At 53.3% G+C, this 12,176-nt stretch overlaps 1 protein-coding gene across 2 annotated transcripts in view; it reads left to right on the top strand.

Annotated features, from left to right (window-relative positions):
* LOC123498251 (uncharacterized protein TP_0369-like) overlaps positions 1-12,176 on the top strand; it is a 151,372-nt gene that overhangs the window by 47,351 nt on the left and 91,845 nt on the right. The window contains exon 1 of one of the 2 annotated variants that reach the window (XM_045245440.1): positions 9,490-9,582. The exons of the other annotated variant lie outside the window; for it this stretch is intronic. Coding sequence (XP_045101375.1) covers positions 9,505-9,582 — 78 coding nt within the window. The 5' untranslated portion in view covers positions 9,490-9,504. Of the gene's footprint in view, positions 1-9,489; positions 9,583-12,176 lie in introns of those variants that run through there. 2 annotated transcript variants of the gene reach the window in all.

Below are 12,176 nucleotides of genomic sequence, written 5' to 3'. Positions count from 1 at the left end.
CGCTCCGAGCTTCTCCCGCACTTCACCGCACCTCCTGTCACGAGGTTTAATTAGTATTTTGTGTCGCTGATTTATTTGTTATTCGAAAGCTGTCCGCAGGATTATACGTGGAAGCGGAGAGGTTTTGATATTGGTAGTTTAAAGTCGGTGTAAGCGAAGTGAGCAAGTGAGCAGTCAGACATGTATTACACACACAAAAATGGTTTCCTGTACTTAACACACAGAATAGATTTAGTGACATAAGTTGGTGTTCGGCGCGCGATGTTTTATTGAGATCTCCAGTCAACATGTGAAATATTAAGGCACCACATGTGGCCCTCCGATCGATTATGTGTGGATCTCCCTCCCCGTGTGCGATGCTAGCCCTGCCCTGCCCGGCCCTCTGGCTCTCCTGCAGCAAACCGGAGACAGCTGCGTGTATGTTTCTCTTTTCATGCAGCCTTCCTCTGCTTCGTTTTCGTCCTCCTGCCCTCCTTCTCTTCTTTCTCCTCCTCGATTCTCTCTTCCTATCCTTCCATCTTACACACTTTTCCTTCATCGCTTTGCTCTCTCTGTTTTCCTTAACTTCTCCTTTCCACTTTCAGCCAGGTTGTGTTATCAAGCTTTTTTCCCTTCTTCTTTATTCAGTCTCAGTCTCACATTGGTCTCACAGTCCCTCTTGGCCTCTTAGGAACCGTTCTCGTCTGCCAGTGTCGGAGGCGCCTTGTTCATTTTCCCTCTCAGATCCCACCTCACCTGCTTCCTCCCCGTGCCCCGTGTAGCTTACCTGTCCGTCCTCTTCAGCCGTGCTCCCTCATCACCCTTTATCCCGCGTACATCACGTAACTACCTGCTTCCTCGCTCCTTTTTTTTGTGGCGTCACACGCGTCTCTCTTCCCCTTCATGTGTCCTCCGCGGTCACGCAGCCTTGTCACACTCTGCTAACTCCACCTTCTCTTTCCTTGCCCGAGTGGACACACACACACACACACACACACACACACACACACACACACACACACACACACACACACCTGGTAGCTCAGTAGTTAGAGCGCTGGCTTCACAAGCCAGAGGACCGGGGTTCGATTCCCCGGACGGGTGGAGATATTTGGGTGTGTCTCCTTTCACGTGTAGCCCCTGTTCACCTAGCAGTGAGTAGGTACGGGATGTAAATTGAGGAGTTGTGACCTTGTTGTCCCGGTGTGGTGTGTGCCTGGTCTCAGGCCTATCCGAAGATCGGAAATAATGAGCTCTGAGCTCGTTCCGTAGGGTAACGTCTGGCTGTCTCGTCAGAGACTGCAGCAGATCAAACAGTGAAACACACACACACAGCCGGCGCCGTACTGATCTGATTCATTCCCTGTGTCGACGCTGCTCCCTCCCTCCGTCTCCCTCTCTTCCAGGTGTCTGTGCCTACATTCCACTCAGCACCGCCTGCTGTTGTTCCTGCCATCACACTCCGTCTCATGGCACCTCCGCCTGCCAGCCGCCTCGCCCGGCACCTCTGTGGCCGCCGGGACCAGAGGCTGTAAGTCGTCACATTTCACCTTCACGGTTTCACGGTTTCGCGTAACTCTCGCATATTTGGGGCGTCTGGTGTTCCCGAGACCCAGGGCTTGGCAAGGAATGAGGCCACGGGGAGGCGTGCTGCTCGTGCTTAACTGCTCTCGCGGTGTCTTGTATAACCGTGCGGGGTGGTGCGGAGGCGACCCACACAGCGGCTCATATACAGGGATAATGGCCCGCACTGACAGCCGCGCAGGAGTGAGTGTTGCCTGGTCGTCACGTTCAAGGACCAGTGACGGTATCCATTTTCTGCCACGACTCCACTAACGCCACAGACAAGCATGTAAGACTTCAAAGAAAAACATGTTTTGGTGTCATGTTTTGAAAGTAAAATACCAATTGATCATGTGGAGTTTGTGTTTACGTGTGTGTCAGGATGGATGGCCTGGTGGGGGAGAGGAGAGGGCGGAGAAGTGGGAAGTCTGATTTGTCTGTTATACTCGGCAACACGTCCTCGGTTGAATCTTGCATGAACCACAACATGCAGGATAAACAGTTTCCCTGCCTGGGTGACTTCCTTCAAACGCACCCCACTGCTGGCCACTCCTTGCGTCTTCTGCTAGGAAGGATAAAAAAAATAAAAAAATAAAAAATAAAATAAAAAAATAAAAAAAATAAAAAAAATCAAATCAGAAACTTTCATAACGGCGGTCAATATCCTATATCAAAGGCAAATAAGGTCATCTCACCTTCAAGTAATGGAAATACCCTCTTAGGATGAGTATGTGGCGGGAAGAGGAGGAGGAGGAGGAGGAGGAGGAGGAGGATGCGAGTAGTACAGTACATTCGTGATCAGTAGTCAAATATATCCAGCTACACTCACATTTTACTCTCTCTCGTTCTATGCCTCGATCCTAAGTCGTCTGATCTACTTACAATCTCCTTACGAAGCCTGATAGTTGATAGATCTTTTAAATGAATTTGGACTGAGGGAAAGCACTACACACTGTGGAAGGGAGAGTGTGTTACTCGCCTAGTGGCCATGACACTCCACCCGCACCCCGCACCCTCCACCAGGACCCAGGGTCCAAAGGCCAGAGGTTTCGTTGGGCTTCTTTGTGAGGGTGAATGCCACCGCCAACCCCTTGTTAACTGGTCCCCTTTCTGCCACGGTCACTGTCATCTGTCTTCCCCTCCTTGGCAGAGGACACCATGTTAAACCAGAAGGATACTCAAGGACACCGCATCTTGCAACTGATCCCCAGCAGGCATTGTTGGACAAGCTCCTCTCGGCTCCCCTCGCATCGTTTCGCCTCGCTTCCAAGTCTTCCTCTGTCGCTCTTCATTTTCTTCACTCAGTGCTTTTTACATCGAGTGCTCCTGCCTAGGTTGCTGTGTTACGTTACAAGCTCAAAATGTGCTTTAGCTTAAATCATGTAAAGGAAGAGTGGTATCTTATGTATCCCATCTTAAGCAGTATTTATTGTGACATGTAGTCACACTAAATAGTCATCTCAATAAATAGAGTTATCATTCCAGTTCATTTCTCCTCAAATGTCAACGTGTGTCACAACCTGAGCTAGGGAGACTCTGAGTCGACGTTCAGTGGTTGTCTTCATTCCTTTCTAAGACTAATTCTACTGAGCTCCTGCTCTTCCAGGATTATGGCGAATCTTTTTAGTCGGCTGCGAATAATCTCTTACAAGGGAGTGGAGAGCAAGGTTCTGAGTGGATGCGAGGCTCTCCTCTGAGGGAGGGACAAAAGCCGTGTTGGGCGATGCCATCAGACGCGTGGTGTCACCGCTCTGGCGGGACTTTTCTTTTTCTTTTTGATGGATTTAAAATTTCTTTTTTCTTTTTCGTTTTGCGCTGTATGTTAACTCTGTAGTTCAAGGTGGGGACGTCGTGGAGGCTGCAAAGGAAAGCGTAACGTAACATTGCAGGCTTGTTCTCCTCCTCGTACGTAAGGAATAGCGTTACATAGCAAATACCACTATTGTCTGATTCCCCGTCATCATGTGGAGGAGACAAAGAGTGCACGAGCCCATTGCGCTTCTAGCACATCACCTGCCTGGTGGACGCGTCCTCCCTCACGCACATCAGGCCGTTATGAAGGGACCGTGCGCAAGGGAGAGGGGCGCCTGCCAGGGAACCGAACACGGGAAGGGACTCGGAAGAAGGGGAGGAGATGAGAGGGGCTCGTGCAGCAGAGCGTCGAGAGGGGAAGGGAAAACGAGGGAAGAAGAGAGCGCTGGTAACCTAACTGAGGAGAAACAATTGTAATGACAGGAGTAAGACGTCGACCGGGGAGAGTCTGGCCACGAGCCACCACACTTCCCTGCCAGCCCGCCCTCTTCCTCCCTCTCTCTCCCTCCTTCCCTTTATCCTGCCTACGCTAGTTAGACCTGAGGAATTAATCGGAAAAGAAAAATCGTCCGCGTTAACAGTGCAGCACTATTTTCCTTCTTGCACGCCTTAACGAAGTGCAGATGAAGCAGGTTCACAGAGCGGTGGTGCGTCACATTCATGTTCGTGCTTCGCCATGTAGAGCAGCGTGGCGTTGCCGTTATGCAGCGCGTCCCGTGCAGAGTTACATGCTCGGGTGGTGCGGGCTGTCAGGTGGCGGTGTAACTGGGCCTGGCGGTGCTGCAGGTGCTCTGGTGCAGACTGGCGCGTGACCTCTGCTCCGTGCACGCCGCCCACTGTGGTCTGGCGCACCCAGCCACCACAAGCTGGATATCTTAGCTTCAGTAGGAACAAAGTTTCTCCTTTTTCTCATATTCGGCCGGTAAATAAGATTAATCAGTGCTAATAGCAAGTCGGCACCTTATCACACTTTTGTTCCCAAAGTGTCAACAGCGTTAAATACTGGACAAATGTTCCGGTGCTGCTGTGTGCCTTGAGGTTCCTGCTCTTGTGTGTGTGTGTGTGTGTGTGTGTGTGTGTGTGTGTGTGTGTGTGTGTGTTGCAGCCCCATGGTGCACAGTACGAAAGATGCCCTGCAAGCATTTACAGCAATACAACGAGCGAGACGAGCGAGTAAGTCCCAGCAGCAGCAGTGGCTCTTGTCCCCTCCCTTTGCCTTCCTCGTCCTCCTCCTAGCCCTCCCCACTCCTCGCCCGCCTCACTCAACACCGGAAGCCTCAGCCGTCCATGTATAATGCAGAGAAACCAGGCGAGGAAGCCAGTGGTGGCGGCTGAGGCCCCGCTACCTGCACGGAGGCGGGTTGGCCAAGTATTGGGTCCTCGGGCAGAGTGTAAGAAATAATGTAGACGTGGGAGGTATGCTGGTGGTAAGTCCGCTGTTTATCTGAGACCCGAGGTGAGCTTTCAGGCGTGGCAATGTAGGAAATACCTTGAGCAATACGTGTTGGGAAATAAAAAGTTGAGGCGTGGCTACACAGGGTGACTGACTGGAAGAAAGGTGCCTTGCCACGAGAGGGAGAGATAAATGACAGGTAGTAAGAGGGCGCAGCTGCATACAGGAAACAGCTAACAGGTTTGTGGGATCTAAATGTGACCAAATGAGGCTGAAGTCGCAGGCAGCACCTCCGAGACGAGTTTTGTGACCGGTCTGGAGACAACATCGCCCCCCGCCGCCACTTGTTATCGTGTTGAAGGTTGTTTTGAATTTTAGCAAGTATGAGACGCGCTCGGTAAAAGAGATCGGACAAGCTGAATCATCTGTGTATCTGCGGCCCTCACACGCTCGGGTTGTTGTCACCGTCAATTATTCGGAGCGCAAGCTAAACCTGACCTTAAGAAGAGCCCGGAGATTGCTGTAGACAAGAACATGGCCAGTAATATTTTCTGGCGCTGCAAACATCGTCTCTTTCCCATGTAGCATGAAGAGTGGCTGCGGCAGAATAAAAGGCGGCCAGACAGCTGCTGCCGCACAAGATAAATCTGAGCCATTTTCCACGGGTGATGGTATACAAGCGCCCGCAGCACGGCAAGCACCAGCGACACAAACGCAAGAACTAGTATCAATAACACAAGCTGGAGCACCATCAGCATTATACCAGTAGCAGCACGGGGACATTAAACCAGGCGAGTCAGAGGCGAGGCAGTCAGGCAGCTAACAGGCTTAAGGGGGGAGTGGCCAGACGCGCCATAAGACCAGACAGGAGCCACTTGGTCATAGCCCGAGGAGGGAGACAAGGGAGGGAGGAAGGAGGAGGGAGAGAGGGAGGGAGACCTTGCGGGGGTGACACTCAAGCTTCCCTGCAGCAGCAGCTAGAGAAGACTAAGCCACATCCTTGCCTCCTGAAGTCACACTTTGGATATGAATAACTGCAAATGGAATGGACCGTGACGAAAACTACCCGATGTGTAAACATGTCCACGGCGGGTGTCTTTGTCGCCTTGCTGCTAACACACACACGCCCTTCCCTCCGCCTCCTTCTCCTCCTCTTCCTCCTCCTCACGTCGTCCCCCGCTTCTCTTTCACATCGTCTTGCTCCGGGCGCGTGGGGTTCCCGGCGCGACCCCAGCGGGAGTATCAGCTCGGTAATCCTTTGTGAGTGTGGGTGTTCCTTACCCAAATGAAGCGAGCTGTTTATAATCCAAGTGGTGCGTCGCCTGTTGCAGCCAAGGCCAGCATGCCAGACGCTCTTTCGCCCCGCTGAATCCTGACCAGAGTGAGAGAACAGCGTCGACACAGTTACGCTTGCCTTGCTTCGTCGCTATCTCTGTGTCTCTCTGCCCCTCAATTGGCTTGCTCCTCCAGCCTTGCCTGCACCGTCGTGTGGTCTACTTTGTTCACCTCAGAAATCATTGTTATATTCGGATCTTCGTTCTGGGCGAGGCTTGAGGTTTATATCGTAATTGCATGTCATCTTCACACACACACACACACACACACACACACTCTGTCTGTCGTGACTACGCTCCTCTTGGTGCTCATGCAAGCAACCCACAGCCCACAGCCCATAACCCATAGCCCACAGCCCCGCTGCATCCCAACCCTCCCTCCCGTCAAGCCCTCCTCACAATTTTTTTAACGAGGGAGCCTGCTTCCGCCCACCTCCTCACCGGCACTCTTCCCCGCATCAGCTCCCCTCACTCACTCCACACTCCACTGCCCCTCCCTTCCCTCACTCTCTCACACTCCACTGCCCCTTCCTTCCGTCACTCCCTCACACTTCATCTCCCCTCTCTTGCCTCACTCCTCCGCACTTCACGTCGCCTCCTCCTCCACGTCTCTCCTCTCACTTTCTCCCCATCTCTCATTCTCCCCCCCCCCTGCCTGGTCGCCGCCCACCTTTTCCTGGCCACCGTCACGGATTTGTCTCCTTTTGACCTGTCCATCACCATCCGTCTCGCCCTCCCGCTGCACCTCGCCGTACCTCACTTTCACGCTGCCTGTCTGCCCTGCCACCGACCAGCCAGCCCAAGTCTCTCCTAATTATAGGCCTCAGATCGGTATCCTGGCGACTCCTGCGTTCGGGTCGCGGCGAAAACCAACCGTCAGTCAGTCAGGGGGAGTTTGCGAGACGAGGCTCGTGAAATAGAAATATGAGACTGAGACTTTTGTGGAATTTCTCTTTACAGGAAGGTTGGGTGGAGACATGCAGGGGGTCACGGAGAGGTCACCAGCTGCCGCACACTTTCCACAGAAAGGCAGAGACTTTGCTTAAGTTCATGGATTATAGTGTCTCTGAGGGAAGGTGACCAGCTACCACCACACTGCCCATGGGGCGGCCCTCTCATTACCATATTCACACATCCCATGACGTCGAGGCGCACGACAAATTATTCATGACCTCGCGGCTGGGTTATTTACGCCAGGGATCATCAGACGCTTCTTCGGGACATGAGGGAGGGAGTGGCGGCGCAAGGGAGATGGGGAGGTCGCGTTAAGGGGGCAGGAGAGCTTCACCGAAGGGCTGTGTGCTGCTGCAGGGGGCGAGGGAAGGAGGGCAAGCGAACGAGCAAGGGAGGAGGGCTCAGGCTTGTCTCGTATACCAAATCTGATGAATGCACATGTTAATGAAACATTCATAAGCGGAAAAAAAACAGCACCATGTTGATAACACGTATGCCCACACATGGCACAGTGCTAAACACACGCACGCTAAACGTATAGTAGCAAGCACACACACACACACACACACACACACACACACACACACACACACACACACACACACACACACACACACACGTCAGCCAGTGCGTCGTTACGTTAGTCACCGAAAGGGCTGGTGGGCGGTACATCAAGCGCCGCCCGCACCGCCCACTCGTCATGTGGGTGTTGGCGGGCGGTACCAAGCGGAGGACAGCGTTAGGTTGGACCGTCGATATTCAAAGGTGGCGGGTGGAGGCAATAGTCCGAGGTTTGTGATAAGTGGCCATGGTCGTGATTGGTGGAAGATGTGGTGGTGGTGGTAGTGGTGGTGTAGTAGTGTGGTGTGATGTAGTGGTGACTTGTGAAGCTCATGGCCAGACGGAGGGTCACGCAGAGGGCTTGTGTGTGTGTGTGTGTGTGTGTGTGTGTGTGTGTGTGTGTGTGTGTGTGTATACGAAGCGAAGCCTGCTGAGCCATTATTTATCACGGCGCCTCTGCCCACACGTCACGCCTGGTTTGTGTCGGGCCACCCCTGCTGCTGCTGCTGCTACCTAGCCATCACCACCACCACCACCACCAATACCATCACCATCACCATTACCATCATCACCATCACCATCATCACCATCGCCATCACCATCACCGTCACCACCACCACCACTACCACTGCCACCACTGATACTAACAACAATACTGAGGACGCACAGATCCATCCTACCATCGTCACTATAACCGCAGCTGCCACCATCACCATCACCACACCATCGCAGCCGCCTCCAGGATATGAGAGGCGGGCGGGAGGGAAGACTTAGGGGTATCTCAATATATTAAGAGCGACAGGGAGCCGTTAATCGATATAGGGACAAATAGAAGGAATAAAACCACGGGGGAAAGAGCAATAAGGGAGCAGGACGTATTACCGCGTATATGTAGCCTTAGAGAGAGAGAGAGAGAGAGAGAGAGAGAGAGAGACGATGAAAACGAGGAAGAACACGGCTAATAGTTAGGGTCGTGGAACAAAATTTATGGTCAGGGTGGCCAAATCACGGACTTCTATGGTAGATTTAAAGGCCAGAGAGAGAAAGGGACAAGATAGGAAACGAATTGAAGGGCTCCACTATACCTTAACTACGTAGATTTTGTGGAAACTGGGACAGTGAATTTTAAGCACCAAAGTTAACGGTTTCAAGAATGTGATGGGCACGTGTTAAGGTTGGAGCGACAAATCCAAGGGTTAAGGTGGAAGATGTAATGGTCGGACTACAGATTTAAAGCTCAGGGAAGACGATTTAAGTGCCAGGAACGAGGGGAATCTGATAGTGTCAAGACGGACCCCTACCTGATTTAGGATCGGATGTTGGAAAGACGGGGAGAAGATACGTGATGGATGGAGGGAGAGGGAGAGAGAGAGGAGGAATGAGGAAGAGGTGTAGAGTGATGGAGGGAGAGACCGAGGATGGGGGACAGTAAATACACGATGACACTGATGAAATGAAGCGTAATATGGAGGGTGGTGGAAAGGGAAACTAAAGCAGATGATAAAACAAGTCAGCTGAAAAAAGGAAGACTGAAGTGCGTAAGTTTCAGCTCGGAGTATAAACACTACAACACTTTTTAATTCATGAAGGAGAAGCAGGAGCAACGAACTGAAAGGAAGGCGCATGGAGGAGGAGGAGGAGGAAGAAGAAGAAGAGGCGAAAATAGCGAGGTGAGGAGTGTGTAAGCCCGACAGTGTGGTCGTGATGAACGTGATAGGTATAGCAAATTAAGTGTGAATGATTCATTTATACGTTGCCAAACAAATGTTAAGTGCTGTTGGAGAGAGAGAGAGAGAGAGAGAGAGAGAGAGAGAGAGAGAGAGAGAGAGAGATGAGGAGAAAGATGTGGCGTGAATTGTTGCAGCGCGGAGGTAGTGGTGTTGTGAGGCTGCATTGAGTGGCTAGGTGATGGTGATAGTGGTGGTGGTGGAGGCGTGTGAGGAGCAGGAGGTGTGTGGCGCGCGGTGGGTGGCACCCTTCAGCGAGGTGAGTTAGTGCAGGTCTGCTCTTAGCTCAGGAGAAGGAGGGAGTGGGGGACGCTGGCAGGAAGGTCATGTATAAACCAGAGGAGAGGGATACATTTCCCCTTGCTCACTTGCTCGCTCTATCTTACCAACACACACACACACACACACACACACACACACACACACACACACAGACTTACAGTAATACGCGGTGATGCGTCTCGGTGCGTGGCACGAAGTCCCGTATGTTGCGGCTTAAGACAAGAGAGGTGTGGAGTCCAGACAACACAATTATGGAGTGGGGTCGAAGGTCAGTGTGGAGTAGGACGGAGGGGAGCCTTGGCACCGTTCTTACGTCTTCAGTGGTCTCTCTCTCTCTCTCTCTCTCTCTCTCTCTCTCTCTCTCTCTCTCTCTCTCTCTACTACCTGCTGACCACCACTACTTTAGGGGCCATGAGAGGGTCAGGCCACAAAACAGTAACGAGCACACAGCGTCGCCGCTCCGTACAAACGCTCGGCTCTCAAACAAGGCGCGCCACATCTCCGGCCGCTGAATAAGGAAGCAGCAGTGTTGAAATGTGAGTAATGGAGGTCGGGGAAGGCACAAGTTAAGTGGGACCGATCAAAAGCCGTCCGGTACGAGCGAAGAAAAATGGGAGCGAGCGAAGTTTTGTGGAAAGGAGCGAAGGCGTGTGGGAGCGGCGGAAATTAGCGACAGCTCGCGCCCTGGCCTCTCCCATCAGCCGCACACGCACGCCAGCCCTGCAGTCCCTCTCAGGATGCCAGGCGCCAGCACATCCAAAACTTTATCACACTATTTCGTCGCGTCTTTGTTGCTTGAGTTGGAAATAACTTGTATAGTTTTGGTGTGTAGAATACCAAGTAATGTGGAGTGTGTTTCTGTGGCGCACTGAGGGCGAGGGAGCGAGCTAGGATGGGGGAGGGAGGCTGTGTGACCCCCCCCCTTCAGCCACCTGCCCGTCTGTCGCAGCCAGGGCCCCGTGTGGTCGGGTGGTCGGGCGTTTGGGAGGGCGGTCGGCTGGCTCAATACCGGACCCTCTCACCACCAACACGGCCGCCACCACCGCCACTACCAGTGCCACCGCCCCTCGCTGCCACTCAGCTTCGCCCGTGTGTCATTTTATTTCGGTCGGCGTGTGGGTGGGTTGATCCAACGCTCCGCGGGGGGCGGCACGAGCCTGACTTACTTATCGCTCTGCCTCAAGCATTTTTCCTGCTTTTTTTACTTTTTCTGACTCGAGGGGCGCGGTGAACCCCAAAAATATGTTGTAACGAGGCCGAGGTTGAGCAGTAGCTGCGGGAGTAAAAGGATCCCCTCGGAGTGGGTTTTATTGTGGGGCGACGTGACCGCTACAGCTGTGTGTGTGAGCGACAGGAAGAAGGTAACCCAAGTGGACACGAGAACACTTGTGTACACAACCTGGCGACCTGGCTATCCATCCCCACACATATTGATGCCCGACTCCGTATTCACAAAGCATAGCATTCCTGTAACGTACGAGCAAACAGTAATAAAACATGCACACTCTCAGCGCAAGGCGAGTAGCATTAAGACGCCCCCATCGTTCACAGGCTGAACGCACCCGGCGGCAGTCAGCGGGGATAAAAGCACTTGTCGCCTGCTGCCCCAGTCACCTAAACACGTGAGCGAAACAGCGAGATGTGAGCGGTGTTGTGGCAGCGGCTTTAGCTACAGCTCCCCTTGCCGCCTCGCCTCGCCTCACCCTCCCGCCTTCATGTTTTACAAACATGCCAAGCTAAGATATTCATGCACACATAACCTCGAAAGGCGACACTTCCTTGCGTCCGGCGAGGGACCCCGAGAGGTCTCCAAACAGAAACGGAAGCCAATGTAAAATTGCGGAAATCCCCTGGAGGCGCGGTCCCTCTCCCCTTCCCCATGCCAAGGAGGGAGCGAGGGTGACTGGTAGGGTGGCGAGGGCACTAGCGCTGTTAGTGATTATGGTGCGAGGTATTGTTGTCGCCCTCGGCAATGCCAGCCACGCTTACCACATTTGGTGTGTAGCGCAAGAACAAGATATTCTCGGCAAAAAGACAGTGACAGGCTTCACCTGACGCGCTCTCAGCTCCGTGATACGTTCAAAGAAGCAAGCGCAGCAGAAATGTAGTCATGTCCCGCGCGGCGATAACGGCATGAGGGCAGCGTGATGTGTCAGTGGTGTAAAGCAGGGCTGGCGCGGTGGTAATGGCTGTGGTTGGCGGCAGGCGAGGTGGGCGGCACCACGACCCGCCTGGTAAAGGAGCCTCCAGGGTGGCGCGGGAGAGGGGACCGGGGAGCGGGTCTGGGGGAGCGGAGGTGGGAGTGGAGGGGAGGGGATAAAATATGAAGACGAGCTTGTACCGCTGCGATCCCGGCCGGGCTGATGAGCGAGCCCAGCCCCGCCGCCTCCACCCTCGACCTTCCACAAAGTTTAGTTCGCTTCGTTCCGCTTCAGAATGCTTCGCGCCCGGCTGTCGCGGCCCGGCCCGGGGAAACTGGATGATGATGGGTTGTTATTGAGGCGGGGGCGGTGGCATGGAGTGGTGCGGTGCTGGGGGCGTGACGGGAGGGGTTGGAGGGGAAAGGGAAGG

This window comes from Portunus trituberculatus, chromosome 47, assembly GCF_017591435.1.
Source record: "Portunus trituberculatus isolate SZX2019 chromosome 47, ASM1759143v1, whole genome shotgun sequence".
Classification (NCBI taxonomy): domain Eukaryota; kingdom Metazoa; phylum Arthropoda; class Malacostraca; order Decapoda; family Portunidae; genus Portunus; species Portunus trituberculatus.
Note: the sequence above shows the minus strand (reverse complement) of the source record. Positions and strands in the feature narration are given on the sequence as shown.